General features: G+C 40.2%; 1 protein-coding gene across 2 annotated transcripts in view; it reads left to right on the top strand.

Moving 5' to 3' along the window:
• The window catches only part of ruvbl1 (RuvB-like AAA ATPase 1), a 110186-nt gene extending 91824 nt beyond the window's left edge, over positions 1 to 18362 (top strand). For both annotated transcript variants that reach the window (XM_069937401.1, XM_069937400.1), the window contains 2 exons: positions 5559 to 5650; positions 18039 to 18362. In XM_069937401.1, the coding sequence (XP_069793502.1) occupies positions 5559 to 5650; positions 18039 to 18198 (252 nt within the window). In that variant the 3' untranslated portion in view covers positions 18199 to 18362. The remainder of the gene's footprint in view (positions 1 to 5558; positions 5651 to 18038) is intronic.
• Positions 18363 to 21558: the final 3196 nt, after the last annotated feature.

Raw genomic sequence — 21558 nt, 5'->3', positions numbered from 1 at the left:
AAATGCCCTGTTAAAGGAGGTGGCAGTGTTTTGAAGGCTGGAAATTGGAACTAGATGTGAACATAGTTTAGCTTAGTGTGGAGTCAAGGAATGGACTCGATGGGCTTCTGTTCCTTTATCTTGTGATCTTGTGAAAATCCTGCAACCACGGGTCATGATTAGAGTGAGGGGTTTTACAACCACATCCCATTACTGCAATTTTTGGATTACCTATGATAGATTTGACTTATTTATCTCTTCCTGCGGATCGTATGATTGCTTTTCTTACACTAATGGCTAGAAGATCTATACTATTGAATTGGAAAGAGGTTAATCCTCCCACTGTTTTTCAATGGTTTACCCAAACTATACTATGTTTAAATTTAGAGAAAATTAGAAACTCTGTCTATGAATCCCCTTCTAAGTTTGAGTTAACCTGGCGACCATTTATTCAATATTTTCATTTGTGGTGAGTTGATCTGGCTCTGTTTTCTTTCTATGATTATGTATGATAATTGGGCTGTAAGATGAGATCGGAGTGATCGGCGTGGTTTAGCTATATCTGTAGGTTTTTTTTTAAGTTTTTTTTAATTCAGATTTGTTTTTTCTTCTTTTTTGGGGTTTTTTTTCTCTTTTTTCATATATTGTTATTAATTATCTTTTTTTTAGAGATAGTTCACACCCTAAACTGATCTAAAAAAATTTTTTTATGATATATTTTTATTCTGTAATATTATTGTTTAATATCTCTGTATTAATTCATTACTTACTATGTATTTTTTATATCTCTTTGAACTGTATGTGTTTATAAATTATAATAATAATAAAAAGATTGAAAAAGAAAGAAAAGAGTGAGGAGATAGATTTGATTTAGTTTTTGTTTTTAGAATTTTTTTCCTTTATTTTATAGAAGTTATGCCAACAAATGGGTTTAACGTGGTTACATAGATCATTTCAATTAAATGTTTTTGAGGTTTATAAGCAATTATTGATGTAATTTTATCTTTTTATCACTGGCTTTTTTTGTGCGTGCTTACTTGTATACAAATGAATTACTATGTAATTGTCAATTCTGTATTTATGCTTGTATATTAAACGCAATAAAAATATTTTAAAAAGAAGAATGTCAGTAAGATATTTGGCCAGGAGGGTTGCTATGTCCAAACCTGACCCTGCCATTTTCTTGTCACTCTGTATGCTTTCTAATATTGGGAAAATCTAATCCCAGGGACATACAACAGATCCAGCCAATTGTTTCATGATTCCTTTATTGTCATGTACTGAATCACAATATATAAGAATACACCAAATTTGTCATCTTTTGCCTGCTATAAAGTCACACAAAGATGTGCCACTAGCATTGCCTGGCACCCCCCAATAATAGAAAGAGAAGCAAAAGAGAGTCCCTTTAAGGACACCAAGTGTTCATGGACTCGCCTCCACTGCCCAGGGTTCTCTTTGATCATTGCCAAACCTAAGCTCTGATACAATCAGGAAGCTTTCATCACTTGATCCCTTCTTGCTCTCAGCACCCTCACAAATCCTGATCCCGATCCTTGGTTCCCAAGAGCCAAGTCTCCTGCAGCCCACAGCTGAGTACGAGTTCTTTGCTGCCAGTCTCCCAGAGGATTGAGCCTGAATTTCTCCTTGTCTATTTGCTTCAGTCCCACAGTTTTGTATTGGTATATCATGGGAACACATCAATGTAGCAAGAAGTAATTGCCAGTCTTTAATTTACTCACCAGGATATTAAATCAAACATTTTTTTCCCTTTGTCAATGTATGACTCAGTGCCTTGTGTTCTGTTTTGATTGATTAAATATTTGTGATGTCTATCTACAATAGTGTTGGTGAATGATTTGACCTGATTTGTGTTATTTCAGCTGATTGTAGCCCTGGTCCTTGTATCCAGGGGAATGGATTGGAATTCCTGTTCTAATGAGCAATGAGAGTGTTTGCATCAAATTTGGCTTTCCCTGGTAGAATAGTCTGCCAACTCCATTTGATACTAGCATCGTTTGTATAAACTCCCGATTTAGGAAATCTTACTAAGTGACCATTAGAGTTAATAAATGCTATCCACAATCCAGTATTTCTGATGAGTGGCCAGTGTATAGAGTTCTGTTATACCAGTAGATCACAGGTACTTGGTTGCAAAGGGTTAGGCAGTGACTTTGGAGCTAAATGTGGAGCAGAGAATTAGAATTGAAGAGACCATACTATGTAGGCCTCTCTTTGGAATGATACAATAATCTCATTCACAGACTCAATGTGCTTCTGTGATTTATCTGTTAACAATGAGGCTGTAAGTAATATGCAATTCATCAAAGGTCATGTTGTATTCCAGCAGAGTTGGAGTATGTCATATGTCTATCTGGGATGAATTAACTGGCATATTCTATTCAACTTTATGCCAGGGAATTGTGTTGAGAGCCATTGTTTGCAATTCAGAAAGTTATGTGCAAAGCTCTGCAAACATAAATCCATACAGAGGATCTCTGCCTAAAAGGTGAAACAGCTGCAGATATTAAATATTCATTCTGTACATTTCACAATATCCCAAATATTTTGGTGACAACACTTCAAAAGTATTTAATTTTTAAAAAATTTTAGATATGCATCACAGTAACAGGCCCTTTTAGCTCATGAGCCCATGCCGCCCAATTACACCCAATTGACCTACAACCCACCCACCCCTCCACTCCACAGTACATTTTGGTGGGAGGAAATTAGAGCACCCGGAGGAAACACATGCAGACATGGGGAAAATTTATAAGCTCCTTACAGACAGCGCGGGATTCAAATCACAGTTGCTGGTGCCGTAGCTGCATTGTGCTAACTGCTACACTAACCGTTCTGTTAATTGTTCCAGTGTTTAAAAAAAATGGCAGGTAATTGGTGCACAGCAAGCTCATGCAATTAGAAAAGAGTAATGAGCAGATTGTTGATTTTCTTTTAGATATATTAGTAGTGTAATAATCAGAAGTAATTAAAATTGTACCTTGAGTTTTTTTTTTCCTCAAAATTACACATAAATGCCAAGAACTTCCATATAAACCCAATCTGCTAGAGGAACTCAGCAGGTCAGTGTTTTGGTTTGGAGCCCTTCATTGAGTCTGGAATGCAGATAAGAGAAGCCAGTGTCAAAAGGACAGGGTGGAAAGACCAGAAGAGGGGCCTGGGTGGGATTGGTGAACCAGGGAGTGATGAAGCATGATAGACAGAGGCACAAGGTTGGCAGATGCCAGATGAAGGGAAAGAGGCAAGAGAAACAAGAGAGTCAGGAGGAAGAGGATGAGTCACACAGGCAAAGAAGACAACGGTTAGAAGACAAAGGTCGCCAGTGAAGGAATCTTATGAGAAAGTGACAATGGTGGTATAAAGAGAAACCTGATGGAATTAAATTCTCACAGTTACCACGACTACACCTCTTCCCAACTATCTCCTGTAAGAATTCTATTCATTTCTATTCATCTGCTCCCAGGGTGAGGCCTTCCATTCCAGAACATCCGAGATGTTCTCCTTCTTCAAAAAACGTGGCTTCCTCTCTACTGCTATTAACTTAGCTCTCATCTGCATCTCTATTTCCTGTGCATTTGGTCTGCCCATTCCACCCCAAACCACAAGGACAGGATTCCTCTTGTCCTCATCTACCACCCCATCAGTCTCCACATCCATCATATTATCCTCCGTGATTTCCACCAGATACATCATCCTCTTCCCTCCCCTGTGCTTTTCCTCATCCACTCATACTTCCCAAAAATCGCTGCCTCAGTATCTACCTCTGTGACCGCAAGAAATGCAACACACCTGCACCTTCTCTCTCACTACCATTATGAACCCTAAACAGTCCTCCTAAGTGAAGCAATACTTGTGAATATATCAGGGTCATTTGTTGCATCCAGAAATGGCCTCTGCTACATCAGTTAGACTGGAGGCAGAATGGAAGATGGTTTTGTTGTGCACCTTCACTGTCCACTGCAAAAATAAGAACCTCCCAGTAGCCAACAACTTCAATTCTACACTCCATTGCCAGATCACCATGTCTATCCATGGTCTCACTGCCAAATCGAGCCCACTCACAAATTGAAGAAACAACACCTTGTATTCCGTTTGGCAATCTCCAAGCAAATGGCATTAACATCAACCTGCAATTTCTGTTAACTTCCTCCTCCCACATCTCTCTTTTCGCTATCTCTCTATCTCTTTTCCTCCAACTCCCCAACCCCTTCCCTTCATTCTCCAATCAGATAACTACCTCTCCCCATCACATCTAAGCTTTTTTCTCTTCTACCCTCTCACCTGTATCCACCACATGATCTCTTACCTGTTAGCCTGGGTTCCTCCCCATGATCCTTTCCCTTCTCTCCACTTAACTCCTCCAATCTATTCAGCTGTTTCCTCTTTTTGCTTATTCCCAATAAAGGGCCAAGGCCCAAAAAGTTGGTTAAATATCTTTACCTCCTATGGACGCTGATGGACCTTTTGAGTTTCTCCAGCATCTGCAGACTTCCGTGTTTCATTTCTTTCAAATGGCCACAGATCAATAAACTGAGGCCAAAGATTTGAGGTGTTTGGCAAAAGGATCAAAGGCAGCAAATGTATTTCCAAAAAGTTTGAGTGATTAAGATTTAGAATTCAATTACTGATAGCATGGAAAGCTGTAGATTCATTATTAGCATGCAAAGGATTTGGAGACTTGATGGAGAAAAATAGTTCCAGGGCTAATCTACTTAACCAGGTACAGATAATTGAGAAATGGGGTCAGCCAAAATGACTTTGATTGGCCAAATGACCTACTTTCTTTATATATTTCTATAATTCATGAGCTAAATTGAACACTGTGAAACAAAAATGAAATTTTCGTGTCTCTGGTCCTTGTGTGAATAAGCTACTAGGTGGGGAACCAATGCTTTTAATAACACTTCATGTGTGCCACACATAGGTAATAGGCCATGGAATGGTTAGATCCAGTGCATCACAGGCAGTAGGAAATGTAGGTAGGGATTGTTTTTCAATTAATAATAGACCTGTAAAACAATTTAAATAAGCCAACTCTTGCTGAAAGCCGAAGGACAAAGGCACCTCTGCAGATGGTTCTCCAAATGTGATGTGAGATGATCTCCAGATGTTCAGAACCTGAGCCCTAAATTCTGGAATTTATTCTCTGAACTTCATATTTTAATCCAACATCACCAAGGAAGCCAAGCCCTTCAGCCCACTGGGTCTGTGGCGAAGGTTAAGCAACCACTTACCCTAATCCCATTTTATTCAACCCACATTCTCATGAACTTTTCCTATGTATCCAGATTTTAACAATCTGCCCTGATATTTTTTGGCACTTGTCAATTTTTTTTTGTTAATACTTCTGAGCATTAGCTAGGGTATTTTGCTATATTAACAGTACAGTGTAATTTGTAATAAGATGGAGTAAATATATATTATCTGCACCCTGAAAGTAAATGAGCCTTTGGGTTGAATAATTATTTGATAGTGAGTGGTACATTAATATATGCTGACAGGACAATAGATCTCACTGACACTTATTTCCTTGCTTTTCCACTTTCTCTATTTGTTAGATAATAAAGATTCGTGCACAGATTGAAGGCATCAACATCACTGAGGATGCTTTGCTTCACTTGGGGGAGATTGGCACAAAGACAACCCTGAGGTGAGTACCCATTGCTGCTTTGTTAAGGAATAATGGTTCTTGTCCAGACCTGGATAGTGTAATTTGTTTTTTTTTCCCATCTGACCCCAGTGAGCAGGAGTGATTTGCTGCTCTCCAAATACTGGTGCTTTTAGGTAGCTGAGACAAGGGTTTTAAATCATCCTCTTCAGCTTCAGCCAAAAACTCTTCACTGGTGGTATTTAATTTTGGCCAAAGCTGTAAAATAACAGTTTCAGTAATAGCTATTGGTTTCAGCTTGTCACAGGAAGATGAATGGTGCAGTAGGTAGGGACCCGAGGGAGTAGACACAAAAGGTTTCTGTTCCTTTTTAAAAAAATGCTTTGAAAACAAAGGTAGCTAATACAACGTTGTGTGCACTAACTGGTACAGATATCTGCAATTCAAAATTCTTGTCTGAAGGTTTTATATATTGTGATATTTTTGCACAAATGTGGAGCACAAAATAAAAGCTGTTCAGAAGATATATCCAAGGAGTTCAAAGATCAGTACACTTTCAATGCTGTCTTTTTATGTGCTGACAGAGGTAGTTTCTTAATTACCTTTTGCGTTACCTGCACCACTCGTGTCTGCACGTGAGGGAGGGAAGAAAGTAAAACGCTGACAAACTCTTCATATGTCAGTCTCCACCAGAGTTGTACAGCACAGAACAAACCCTTCAGCCCAATTCATCCATGCTGACCAAGTTAGCATTCTGGGCTTGTCCTATTTATCTGCATTTGATCCATGTCCTTCTAAACACTTCCTATCCATATAACTATCCAAATGCTTTCTCAACATCATAATTGTTCCCACTTCTATAGCTTCCTCTGGCAAATCGTTCCAGATACAGACCACACTCTGAATAAAAAGGTCCCTCTTAAATCTTTCCCCTCTCATCTTTAAACTTGTGCCCTCTAGTTCTCGAATCATCTATCCCAGGATACAAACGGTGAGCATTCACTCTATCCGTGCCCTCCACAATTATGTGTGCCAGTAAAAGGTCACCCCTCAGACTCTTATGCTCAAGGGAATAAAGAGCAAGCCTCTCCTTGTAACTCAAGCCCTCCTGTCCCAGCAGCAGCCAAGTCAATCCTTTCTGTGCTCTGTCCAACCTTTTGAGATCCTTCCTATGGCTAGATCACCAAAACTGCACAAAGATCATTTCTTCATGAAAGATTCTGAAAATGAGTAACAGGTGGTAGTTTGATCCTGGATGGAATGGTCCAAAGTTAACTACAAGATAATTGTGGATGCAAGGATTTCCCAATCCATGCCAATGAGCTGCTTTCTCCCACCCAATCCATTACAGTCTCTGTTTGTTTTAAATGTACAAGGTTTTCACTTCCACTGTTCTCTCACCATGCAATTGTTGCTCTGACAAATGAGACCAATGCACTATCCAGGACATTGTACAGCATAGAGAACTTCCTCTCACTGTATTTGTCCTACTTTCATTGTCTAGTACAACCTTCTATTGCTTTGTTAATTGGATGTCAAGTGCCAAAGGATATAGGAGCAGGATTCTGCCATCTGGCCTATTGAGCCTGCTCCACCATTCAACAAGATCATGGCTAAACTGGCCATGGACTCGACTCTGTTTACCTGCCTTTTTCCCCATAACTCTTAATTCCCCTATACTACAAAAATCTAAAATATATTGGGCAACCTCTACTACTTCATGAGGCAAAGAATTCTCTGGGAGAAGATCATCCTCCTCATCTCTGTCTTAAATTTACTCCCCTGAATCTATATCCCCTTCTTTTAATCTCATCTGCGAGTGAAATCTTCCCTACTTTCCTGCATCTATTTTGTCTATTCCTTTCATAATTTTTTTATGTTTCTGCAAGATCCCCTAACACTCTTCTAAATTCCAGCAAGTGCAGTACCAAGTGACTCAATCTCTCCTCATAAGCTAACTCCCTCATCACTGCAAACAACCTAATGGCCTTCCTCTGCACTGCCTCAAAGGCCACTCAAGCAAACAGATTGATATTAATCTCTGGTCTTGTTTAACTTCTTCCTTTATTATTGAATAAATCTTGTATTGATTGAAGTAAGCAAATAAGAGGAAGAAACTTAAATTCAGTATTACATCCCTACCATTTCTCTTGTGTTGCTCTGCTCCCACCTTTAATGTTTAAAGGGAATGGAATCTTAAAAGGGTTTTCATTGCCTGCAAACCAGCGACCACTTCAGAGGATTTACTAACATCAATTGGTGGGGCCCACAGCCTGACCTGCATTATTATTTAATTATTATGGATGCATGTTTAGAAGGATCGGTTTGCATTTGAGCTGTCAATCCTTTTTTTTAATTCAAAGACTGAAAGAGGAAGGAAAATCTTAAAGCTGAGAGTTTTAAAACTGTCCATCATCCTTCTGGTACCCGAACATAGATAATAAATCAACCACAACTCAAACACCCTCAAGTATATAAATCCACTAAAATTTGGATAATTCATGCTGTCATCAACTCAGCTTGAGAATGTTTTATTTTTCACTCATCTAACTTCTTTATATCTTCTCCTAATACACTAATAATAAAAGTTGGAAGTTGATAGAAAGAATTGATCTTGGCTCTGAAAAAGCCAACAAAACTACAAAGACAAAATCTATTGTAGATATATAGGACGCAGTAGTAATAAAGGACACATACACATCAAATTGATTTATAGTGAAGGTAACACAATAATCACAGGAGATGTACTCTAGACATATACTAAGTAAAGCAAATTAGTTTTATAGTTGAATTCATGGAATGTAAATAGGTCGGTTACTATTTTGAGGAAGCATATGTTTTTTAGATGTAGTATCTTCTTTGGCTTGACTTCGCGGATGAAGATTTATGGAGGGGGTAAAAGTCCACGTCAGCTGCAGGCTCGTTTGTGGCTGACAAGTCCGATGCGGGACAGGCAGACACGGTTGCAGCGGCTGCAGGGGAAAATTGGTTGGTTGGGGTTGGGTGTTGGGTTTTTCCTCCTTTGTCTTTTGTCAGTGAGGTGGGCTCTGCGGTCTTCTTCAAAGGAGGTTGCTGCCCGCCAAACTGTGAGGCGCCAAGATGCACGGTTTGAGGCGATATCAGCCCACTGGCGGTGGTCAATATGGCAGGCACCAAGAGATTTCTTTAGGCAGTCCTTGTACCTTTTCTTTGGTGCACCTCTGTCACGGTGGCCAGTGGAGAGCTCGCCATATAACACGATCTTGGGAAGGCGATGGTCCTCCATTCTGGAGACGTGACCCATCCAGCGCAGCTGGATCTTCAGCAGCGAGGACTCGATGCTGTCGACCTCTGCCATCTCGAGTACTTCGACGTTAGGGATGAAAGCGCTCCAATGGATGTTGAGGATGGAGTGGAGACAACGCTGGTGGAAGCGTTCTAGGAGCCGTAGGTGATGCCGGTAGAGGACCCATGATTCGGAGCCGAACAGGAGTGTGGGTATGACAACGGCTCTGTATACGCTTATCTTTGTGAGGTTTTTCAGTTGGTTGTTTTTCCAGACTCTTTTGTGTAGTCTTCCAAAGGCGCTATTTGCCTTGGCGAGTGTGTTGTCTATCTCATTGTCGATCCTTGCAGCTGATGAAATGGTGCAGCCAAGATAGGTAAACTGGTTGACCGTTTTGAGTTTTGTGTGCCAGATGGAGATGTGGGGGGGCTGGTAGTCATGGTGGGGAGCTGGCTGATGGAGGACCTCAGTTTTCTTCAGGCTGACTTCCAGGCCAAACATTTTGGCAGTTTCCGCAAAGCAGGACGTCAAGCGCTGAAGAGCTGGCTCTGAATGGGCAACTAAAGCGGCATTGTCTGCAAAGAGTAGTTCACAGACAAGTTTCTCTTGTGTCTTGGTGTGAGCTTGCAGGCGCCTCAGATTGAAGAGACTGCCATCCGTGCGGTACCGGATGTAAACAGCGTCTTCATTGTTGGGGTCTTTCATGGCTTGGTTTAGCATCATGCTGAAGAAGATTGAAAAGAGGGTTGGTGCGAGAACACAGCCTTGCTTCACGCCATTGTTAATGGAGAAGGGTTCAGAGAGCTCATTGCTGTATCTGACCCGACCTTGTTGGTTTTCGTGCAGTTGGATAATCATGTTGAGGAACTTTGGGGGACATCCGATGCGCTCTAGTATTTGCCAAAGCCCTTTCCTGCTCACGGTGTCGAAGGCTTTGGTGAGGTCAACAAAGGTGATGTAGAGTCCTTTGTTTTGTTCTCTGCACTTTTCTTGGAGCTGTCTGAGGGCAAAGGCCATGTCAGTAGTTCCTCTGTTTGCGCGAAAGCCGCACTGTGATTCTGGGAGAATATTCTCGGCGACACTAGGTATTATTCTATTTAGTAGAATCCTAGCGAAGATTTTGCCTGCAATGGAGAGCAACATGATTCCCCTGTAGTTTGAGCAGTCTGATTTCTCGCCTTTGTTTTTGTACAGGGTGATGATGATGGCATCACGAAGATCCTGAGGCAGTTTTCCTTGGTCCCAACAAAGCTTGAAAAACTCATGCAGTTTGGCATGCAGAGTTTTGCCGCCAGCCTTCCAGACCTCTGGGGGGATTCCATCCATACCTGCTGCTTTGCCACTTTTCAGTTGTTCGATTGCCTTATATGTCTCATCCAGGGTGAGGACCTCGTCCAGCTCTAGCCTTAGGGGCTGTTGAGGGAGCTGGAGCAGGGCGGAATTGGTGCAATGATAAAGGGTTAGTAATCCTCAAGTGAAATGGCCTTTCGGAAAGAGTGACCTTAATATCATAACATAACAATTACAGCACGGAAACAGGCCATTAGGCCCTTCTAGTCCGCACCGAACCAAACACCCCTCTCTAGTCCCACCTCCCTGCACAATGCCCATGACTCTCCATCTTCTTCTCATCCATATACCTGTCCAACCTTTTCTTAAATAATACAATTGACTCCGCCGCCACTATTTCTCCCGGAAGCTCATTCCACACGGCTACCACTCTCTGAGTAAAGAAGTTCCCCCTCATATTACCTCTAAACCTCTGCCCCTTAATTCTTAACTCATGTCCTCTTGTTTTAATCTTTCCTCCTCTTAACGGAAATAGTCTATCCACATCCACTCTGTCTATCCCTTTCATAATCTTAAATACTTCTATCAAATCCCCTCTCAACCTTCTACGCTCCAAAGAATAAAGACCTAATCTGTCCAATCTCTCCCTATACTCTAGATGCTTAAACCCAGGTAACATTCTGGTAAACCTTCTCTGCACTCTCTCCACTCTGTTTATATCCTTCCTATAATTAGGCAACCAGAACTGCACACAGAACTCCAAATTAGGCCGCACCAACGTCTTATACAATCTCAACATCACCTCCCAACTCCTATATTCCATGCAATGATTGATAAAGGCCAGCATACTAAAAGCCTTCTTCACCACCCTATTCACGTGAGTTTCTACCTTCAGGGAACGATGTACCATTACTCCTAAATCTTTCTGCTCTTCTGTATTCATCAATGCTCTCCCATTTACCACGTATGTCCTATTCTGATTCTTCTTACCAAAATGAAGCACTTCACACTTATCAGTATTAAATTCCATCTGCCATTTTTCAGCCCACTTTTCTAAGCAGCCCAAATCCCTCTGCAATCCTTGAAAACCTTCTTCATTATCCACTATTCCACCTATTTTAGTATCGTCTGCATATTTACTAATCCAATTCACCACCCCATCATCTAGATCATTAATGTATATAACGAACAACAATGGGCCCAATACAGATCCTTGAGGCACACCAATGGTCACCGGCCTCCAACATGACAGACAATTATCCACTACCGCTCTCTGGCCTCTCCCTTTCAGCCAATGTTCAATCCATTTTACTATCTCAAAATTTATATATCTATCGTAGTTAATAAAAAGATTGAAAGTGATTTTAAAATCAAGGTCATAAATATAAACAAACCAAACAAATTATAAGGCATGAGTTTTAAAAATACTTTATTTATAAATTTTAAACCACAATATAATTACATTACATTCAATGGTAAACTATTTTTTTTAAAGAATATTACATGTAGTAATATACTCCCATCCCCCTCAACCCAACCCCTACCCTCCCAAACCCCCCACCCCAAAAAAAGAAAAGAAAGAAAAAATGGAAGATGCTAAGAAATAAAACATTTATTCAGAAAAATCTATTTGAGGTTACCAAAAAGTGAGGTCTTCAAACCAAAATTTTGTAAATATGGGCTCTATATTTTCCAAAAAAAGTAATTTTTATCTCACAAATTTATAAGTAATTTTCTCTAATGGAATACTGCTACGAAGTTCTACATGCTATCTTTCCATGCGTAAATCTATTTCTGACTTCCATGATATTGCTATACGTTTGCTAACAACTGCTAAAGCAATTAACACAAATTTAATTTGATGGATATTTAAATTTAATTTTGACCTTGTAACCTTAATATTACTCTGTAAACATAACATCAGGTCCTATGGGAATTTGGCCCCAGTAATTAGTTCCAAAAAATTACCTACTCCTAATCAAAATTGTCTAACTTTAGGATATTGCCAAGTTGAATGATCTACAACAAAAATCTGATATGGCAGGATTTAATCTACTTAATTTTTGCGAAGTCAAATATAATTGATGTAAAAACCTATATCTTACATTTATAAGTTTAGTCATATTATTTACACAAATTCATCCAATCCTTTTTACTTATTTGAGTATTTAAATCTAATTGCCATCTTGATCTTGATTTATGCACCCCAATTTTGGGGGCCTTAGTTTGAAGTAAATTGTATATTACCGTAATAAATGTATTTACTGTAGTATTAGAAATCAATAATTCTAATTCACTTTGATTAGGTAACTTCAAAATAGAACCTATTTTGCCAGATAAAAGATTTAACTTGGTAATAAAATAAAATATTACTAAGTACATTAAATTTTTCCATCATTCTTTCAAATGTTATAAATCTCCCATCCTCAAAACAATCTTCAATCCTCTTAATAGCCTTCTGTCTCCAAATTCTCAAGAATTGATTATCCATTGATAAAGGAATAAGCCTATTTTGACAAAAAGTCATTTTCCTAGATATTAAACCTTTCATACCAATTTAATCAAGTGTTTCAAAATAAATGATTTCCTACTTCTAAATAACAGCTTAGAATTCCATTTATAAATGAAATCTTGGGGAATCTAAGCCATGGGTTATTGTAAAATGGAAAATTATTCAATGGTATAATAGTAAACGGGCAATGGCACTTGTATGAAGAACTAAAAGTAATTTGGAAGTAATATGCATTCCTTTGGGGCATGAAAACCCAAGAAGGAATATAGGTAATGAAAAGTTAAAGGTCATATTAGAGCAAAGGAAAGAATGTAATATTACCAAAAAAACAATAAATTGAGATCAAGAAAATTTCAGAAATTTATTGTCAAGGTAACATTAGAAAGTTCATTTTGTGTGCCATCCAGCTAGTCAAACCTCACATAGTACAGCAATAAAAGTACAGCTTGCAGAGAGAGATCAGTTAGAATAGAGCAAAGGCATCATTACTTGTATGAAGTTCATTCAAGGATCTGATAATGGCAGGAAGGAAACTATCCTTGAATCAGATGGTGGTGATCACATACTTGTGAATCTTCTTCCCGATGGAAGGAGGGAGAAGAATGTGGGATGAGTCTTTTATTATGTTGGCTACTTTTCCGGGGCAGCAAGCAGTGTAGATGGCATGAATGGAGGGAAGCTGGATTTAGGTGATGCTCTGAGCTGCAATCACAACTCTCTGTGGTTTCCTCCAGTCCTTACCAGAGCAGGTCCCATACCACGTAGCCCCTGTAGAAGTTGTTGAAGGCTGCAGGTGTTGGGCCAAATTTCCTCAAGCTTCTAAGGAAGTAAAGTGGGACCAAGATTTTTTGAGGGGACATAAAAATGGTTCACACATGAGAGACTGCAGATGCTGGAATCTGGAGCAACAATCAATCTGCTGGATGAATTCAGTGAATCAAGCAGCAGTAGGAGAAAAAGATTTGTCAATGTCTCAGGCCAGAACTTAAGGGTTCCTTCCTAAAATGCTGACCATTCTTTTTCTCCCACTAATAAGTGCTCAAATCACTGAGTCCCTTTAGCTGAATGTTTGTTGATTTTAAAAATCTGCTTAATGTGGACGAAGAGCTGAAAAGTACTGCTTTGTAAAAATAAACTAATAGAAAAATTATGGACCTGAAAGCTAATAATATTTTAAGAACTGTTAACCTACATTCCACAGTTTGAAAGAGGTGGCTCTTGTTATCATCTTTCATGGACTACAGTAAATGTAACACCACTATATTAAAGAAAGGAAAGACAAGGAGGAAACTATAGACCAGTTAATATGACATCAGTATTCATGAAAATTTGGGAATTAAATATTCAGGTAGTTGTAACAGAGCATTTGGAATTTAATAAGTTGGGCAGAATGAACATACATGAGTATGGCAAATTATTTTAAGTTCAGATTTATTATCAGAGTACATACGTGATACCACATACAACCCTGAGGTTCTTTTTCCTGGAGGCCTGGCAGAATTGCCACTTATTGGTAGTGCAAAAAGAACTGTATACAATGTACACGTGTAAACAAATAAAGAAATGTAAGCAACTGTTCAATACAGAGAGGAGAAAAGATCAAGTGCAAAAGTAAGAGTCCTTAAATGAATCCCTGATTGACGAGTCTGATGGTGGAGGGGTAGCTAAGGGTAGTTAAGGATTTTAGATAACACGAGACCAATACATGTGGTGTATTTGCACTCTCAGAATATCTTCAATAAGATGCCAAGTGATCAACAAAATAAGGGCATATGAAATTTGGGTAAAATACTGACATGGATTGAAGATTGGTTAACAGGCAGGAAACTAGCAAAAGAATAAATCTATAATTATGACTTGAGAGGTTTTGCTGAGGCACTAACTGTTCATAATCTATTTTTAGATGAAGGGATCAAATGTAATGTGTCCATGTTGATAATGTAGAGCTGTTTGACAGTGGAGTTGACAGAAGATGTAGAGAAACTTGAGGATATAGATAAACAAATTGAATGGGTGAGGACTTGGCAGATGCAATATAATGTGGAAAAATGTGAGGTCCTTCATTTTGGGATGAAAATAGAAAAGTAACATATTTTTATAAATTAGAGATTAAAATGTGTTGCCAGGTTCTTCCTGAACATAAATCACAAAAAAAATGAAGTCAACAGCAAGCAAATAGGAAGATAAATGAGAACAATATGTATGAGCTGGAGGAGGCCCTCTGGCCCATCAAGCCTGCAATTTCATAAGATCGTGGCTGATCTGTGCAAAAATCTATCTGTGTCTTAAGTATATTTACTGAAACAGCCCTACTGCTTGCTTAAGCAGATAATTCCACAAATACACTACTCTCTGGGAGAAGCAGTTCATCCTCATCTCCATCCTAAATCTACTCCTCAAAATCATGAGACTATGTTCCCTGGTTCCGGTCTTACCTACCAGTGAAAACAACCTTCCTGTCTCAATCTTATCCATTCCTTTCATTATATATTTCTATAAACCCCACTCTTATTCTTCTGAACTGCAATGAGTGTGTTCCCAGGCATCTTATTTCTCCTCATCTGTGGAATCAACCTGTTAAACCTCTGCAGTGCATCTAAAGCCAGTATATCCTTTCTCAAGCAAGGAGACCAGAATTGCACGTAGTACTCCAGGTGCAGCCTCACCAATACAGTTGCAGCATCTCCCTGCTCTTAAATTCAATCCCACTAACAATGAAGACCAACAGAAGATTTGCCTTCTTGATTACCTCTTGCACCTGCAAACAAATCTTTTGTGATTCATGCACAAGCACTTCCAGGTCTCTCTGCGCAACATGCCGCAATCTTTCACCATTTAAGTAATACTGATCAGAGAGGGGAGGAGAAGGGACATGTGTCTGGTAGTGGGATAAGGAGTAGTAGGTGTCTGGTAGTGGGATAAGGAGTAGTAGGTGGCAAAAATGGTGGAGGAGGATATGTTGGACATGGAAGCTGGTGGTGTGGTAGGTGAGAACAAGGAGAATCCTGTCCTTGTTGCACATAGGGGTGGACAGGGCTAGGTCAGATGGGAGGGTAATGGAGGATATGTAGGTGAGGGCCAAGTTGATAGTAGGATAGGGGAAGCTACAAGTAAATGGTAGATGGTTGTTCCAAGTCAACGACTATCTTGACAGCAGGTCTAGGAATGCCAAATACTGAGGATGCCCAAATCTTGCTATTCCTCATGTAAGGTTCCAGCCCGAAACCTCAACTAATGCCTTCCATGAAGCAACCTGACCTGCTAAGTTCCTCCAAAACTTTGGTCTGCATGGGTATAAACCATGCAAAAATGATGAGGAACTCGGTATGTCTTGCACCATCCATAAGAGGTAAAGATTTTAGGCCTGAGCCCTTCATCAAGGTAAGTTTGTATAGAGCTGTTGGAAACCACAGCATCTGCAGTACGTGACATTGCAAGTGGTATCAGCTCCATTATCCCTGATGGCATGGTGAAGTAGATTCTTGAGCACCTTTCAAAGGGAAATTAAATAAATAAACATAAGGAAGAATTGTTAGGAAATGAAGTGGGACTAACCAGTTTGTCTGTGAAAGAAGTGGCACAGATCCAATAGGTTAACAGGCCCAGACACTTTAGCATTCATAATGCCTAACCATATCACTACTGTAGGACCACCAAAGATCTGACTGCACTATTGATACAGCATGTTTTTCCACTACTAAACTGAGAGTTTTTATCTATCAAGATACATTTATAATCATTTTCTTTCACTTGTGGTCCATTTATACTTAATTGGTATGCTTGGTACCTGAGAGGGGACCTGATAGAGGTATTTAAAATTATGAAAGGAATAGATAGACTAGATATAAACAGACTCTTTCCCCTGAGGGCAGGGGAGGTTGGAACAAGAGGGCATGAGTTAAGGGTAAGGGGGCAAACTTTGGGAGAAATATTAGAGGATGCTTTTTCACTCAGCAAGTGGTGGCAGAATGGAATGATCTTCCAAAAGAGATAGTTGCAGCAGGGTCCCTTCTGTCATTTAAGGGCGGCTCCGAATCATGGGTCCTTTACAGGCGTCACCTACAGCTCCTAGAACGGTTCCACCAGCGTTGTCTCCGCTCCATCCTCAACATTCATTAGAGCGACTTCATCTCCAACATCGAAGTACTCGAGACGGCAGAGGCTGACAGCATCGAATCCACGCTGCTGAAGATCAAACTGCGCTGGGTAGGTCACGTCTCCAGAATGGAAGACCATCGCCTTCCCAAGATCGTGTTATATGGCGACCTCTCCACTGGCCACCAAGACAGAGGTGCACCAAAGAAGAGGTACAAGGACTGCCTAAAGAAAGCTCTTGGTGCCTGCCACATTGACCACCGCCAGTGGGCTGATATCGCCTCAAACCGTGCATCTTGGCACCTCACAGTTCAGCGGGCAGCAACCTCCTTTGAAGAAGACCACAGAGCCCACCTCACTGACAAAAGACAAAGGAGGAAAAACCCAACACCCAACCAATTTTCCGCTGCAACTGTGTCTGCCTGTCCCGCATCGGACTTGTCAGCCACAAATGAGCCTGCAGCTGACGTGGACTTTACCCCTCCATAAATCTTCGTCCGCGAAGCCAAGCCAAAGAAAGAAGAAGATGCGTACATGGAGGTGAGTGGGTCGGAGGGTTATGGGCGGAGAATGGGAGGGTTGAGCTAATGGAGTTGTTCAAGTGAATCGGTGCAGACTTGAAAGGCCGACATGATCTGTTTCCATGCTGTAAACGGTTATTTGGCTGCAGCAAGCAAGAATTTCATTGTATCTGTACATTATATTTGTGTATATGACACAAACTCTCATAGTCTCATTAATAGCATGAAGAATAGTCAAATGAAACATGTGAATGGGAGTGCCAGAACAAGTGGTTACATAGAACGTGTTCAGTACAGGCCCTTTGCACCAATAGTTTGCCCACCACTTGCATATGATTAAGGGTGAGCTATTTAAGACTGACATTCTTTACTCAGAGTTGTGACCTTTTAGAACTCCTTGCCAGAGAAATCTGTTGAGACTGGTTCATTAGATGTATTCAAAAGAGGTTTGGGATGTGGTCCTTCTCGGTAAAGGGATCAAGGGGTATGGAATGAAAGCTTGAATAGGATAGTGAGGTTGTGATCATATTGAATGGTGATATAGGCTCAAAGGACTGAATGGCCTCCACCTATTTTCTCTGATTCTTTGTCCAAATGGACAAACAGACTTTGTCTGGCAGTGCATGACACCATGGGCAGACATGTTGAAAAAGCCTTTTCTTTCAGCTGTTGAGATTCCACATTTTTAGCCCAATTTTGTCTGTGCAGGTGTGCGTTTATATTAATACCCATGGTTTCCATTTGCAGGTATTCTGTGCAGCTCCTGACCCCTGCTAACCTGCTGGCAAAGATCAATGGGAAAGAAGTCATCGAGAAGGAACATGTAGAGGAAATCAGTGAATTATTCTATGATGCCAAGTCATCAGCTAAAGTCCTTGCTGAACACCAAGAGAAGTACATGAAATAACAAGTGTGTTCAGTGGAAATAATGAAAGCTGTGGATCCATGGAATTGCTGAGAGAATGTCCAGTGAGGTCATCAGAGCTTGCAGAACTGAACCAGGTGGACACTGAGGACAGAAGTTGTCAAAATGAAAATTATTTGTTAAATAAAATATTTTTTGAACTGTTATTACAAAGGTGCTTGCTTAGAGCTACTTGTTTTATTTTTATGTGTGGGGAAATAGGTCCTGTCCACAGTAGCATCGGGATAAGAATAATCCATTCTGTCTGATAATTATTGTAAGATTCAATTTTGATCAAAATTAATGGTTTCTGTTATCTCATTGGGGCCATATGACTCTTGTGGTGTGTGATGGTGGGTGTTGTGATGTTGTTTTCCTGTGGTGGGGGATCTAGAAATAGAAGGTATTAGTTCAGGAAAAGAGAAACGTCACGAGATTCAAATGTAATCCTCTACCTCCAGAGCCATAAATTCTCACTTTTTGCATACATGAAAATACACCTCAGTCTGGCTTCTTGACAAATAGCCCCAGCCTATTCAACTCTACCTGATGGGTGCAGTACCATTAATTTTTGGGACAAAGACATTTTTTCCTTTATTTGCCTCTGTGTTCCAGTTTTAAATTTGTTATCAAACAATTCACGTAATTAAAGGCGCACATTCCAGATTTTATTCAAGGTTATTTGTATACATTTTGGTTTGACCTTGTAGAAATTACTGCTCTTTTTATACCTAGTCCCCTCATTTCAGGGCACCGTAATATTTGGGACATTTGGCTTCACAGGTATTTGTGAGTACTCAGGTGTGTTAAATTGCATAATTGGAGCAGGTATCAGAGAGCTAGGCTTGCTTCGAAGCTTTTGATCACTTTCGGAGTCTGCAGTGGCCATTTTTTAACATGAAAACTAGAATTGTGCCCAGTGAAAGTCAAAGAAGTCATTGAGGCTGAGAAACGAGAATAAAACAGTAAGATATCAGCAAAATTGTTTGAGGATTTTTCTTCATTGTGATGAGAAGTCTTCTGTCATCAACAGTGGAGATCTTCCTTGGAATATCAGTTCCTTTGCAATTACTGAGCTCACCAGTACACTTTCTTCTTAATGATGTTCCAAACTGTTGATTTTGGTCATCCTAAAGTTTGGACGACATCTCTTGCTATTTTATTCTTGTTTTTCACCCTCATTATGGCTTCTTTCACTTTCATTGGCTCAACTCTGGTCCTTGGTGAAAAATGGCAACTGGACTCCAAAGGTGATCAAAAGTTTAGAAGCAAGCCTAGCTCCCTTATACCTGCACAATTGAAGCAATTGTACCGGAGTATGCTGGAATGAGGGAAATGTATGATGCTCAAAGTGGTGTCACTTCTAATGGTCAAACCAAAATGTACACAAATAACCTTGAATAAAATCTGGAATGTGCACTTTAATTACATGTGAATTGCTTAATTAAAAATTTAAAACTGAAGCACAAAGGAAAAAAAAGGTGTATTTCTCTCAAACATCATGGAGGGCACTGTATAACCTTTGGTGACATTCTAAAAAGGTGTTCCACCAGAACCTGGACCTGGACCTCTCCATCTGTTCCATAATATGGAGCCCAGAACTGTTCATGTCAGATCAAACAAAAGTTTACAAACATGTATGTAATAGCTTTCTAATTCTAGAAAAGAATTTTCTTGGTGAGTTGGCTGAACTGATAATAAACTATAGAGTCGATGCAACATCTAAAAAGACATTTGGACAGGTACATGGATAGAAAAGGGGTAGAGGATATGGGCCTTTCTCTCCCCTCTGCCTTCTGCAGCGACTGCTCCCTCTGTGACTCCATCATCTACTCCTCCCTTTCTGCCAATCACACCCTTAGCACCTACCCCTGTGCCCACAGGAGGTGCTCCACGTGCCCACACCTCCTCCTTCACCACTGTGTGGGGCCCCAAACAGTCCTGAGTGAAACAACACTTCACTTGTGGATCTGCAGGAATGATCTGTACCTAGTGCTCCCCGTTGTGGTTTCCTGTACATCAGAGAGATGGGATGCAGACTGGAAGATTGCTTCATTGAGCACCTCGACTCTGTCCACTGCAATAGTGGGAACCTCCAGGTGGCCACCCATTTTAATTCCTTGTCCCATTCCCTTGCCAACATGTCTGCCCATGGTGTCATGCACTGCCAGACTAAGACCACCCCTAAATTGGAAGAACAACACCTTGCATTCCATCTGAGCACCAGATGGCATTAATATCAACTTCTGTTTCAGTTAACCCACCCTCATCTTTCCCTGCCTCCTTTCCTCTAGCTCTGCTTCCACAGAGCTAAAAACCCGCTCTCCCATTCAGTTCTCACCTTTCATCTCTCTTGTGTTCCATCTATATCCAAGGAAGCCTTCTGTCTGTTGATCTGTACTCCTCCCCAGCCCTTTCTTCCCTTCTCCCCAGCTTTCTAATTCAAATGCCTGCCTGCTTTTTACTCTTACATTGAAGAAGGGGTTGATTATATATCTTTACCTCCAATAGATGCTGCGAGACCTGCTGAGTTCCTCCAGCATTTCTGTGATTTTACTGCAATCAATGTCTGCAGACGTAACGTTTCACTTGATGGGCCGAAATGACCCACTTCTACAATTTTATTCTATGATCCCAGTTCTTTTTACAATGACCTTAATGTCTTGGGTCAGTTAATTTATAAGCATGTGATCCATTGTTTTCTCATGCAATTGAATGTTTATTCTCCTGGTATTTGAAGTAATGTTTGGGTGCAAGCATAGTTTTGGTTAATTGTACACAAATCAAGACCCCTCTCAACTTTGGAGTAAGGGATAATCAATAGAGAAACAATATTTTTAAAGTTTTTTTCTTTGCTAATCAGTTTGCCATTGTCCAAACTGAAGAGTGATTACTCAGTAAACCTGGCCAATATAACAGAGTACACTTATAAATGTACAGCCACATAGATCTCACAGCAGGATGTTTTTACAACCTATTTCACAAACCCATGCAAGGAAGAGGTATTTGTTAAACCTAGCTGCCGACAGAAATGTTTGTTTCATCTTATCAGTGTGACAACACAATCTAAGAACAATTATAGCCTGGATGTATTTTAGTCTCTTTTTATTGCAACTGCGCCTGCAAGTGTGCTCTTGCCACAGGGTGACCTGCTTTAAATTGCTGTTTCAGAATCGCACACAGCATGTGGAATCAGTAATATTTGTGGGTAAAACAGTCAAGGTTAAATCAGATGATTAATTTTTGACCAGAAGAACTAAGAATCGTAAGAGTTCTATGCTAATCCCATTTGCCTGCATTTGGAAGAGAGAGCAGGGTAGCACTGTGGCTGTTCCTGTTAACAATAGGTATTCTGTTTTGGAT

Source organism: Narcine bancroftii, chromosome 5 (genome assembly GCF_036971445.1).
Source record: "Narcine bancroftii isolate sNarBan1 chromosome 5, sNarBan1.hap1, whole genome shotgun sequence".
NCBI classification, from domain to species: Eukaryota; Metazoa; Chordata; class Chondrichthyes; order Torpediniformes; family Narcinidae; genus Narcine; species Narcine bancroftii.
Note: the sequence above shows the minus strand (reverse complement) of the source record. Positions and strands in the feature narration are given on the sequence as shown.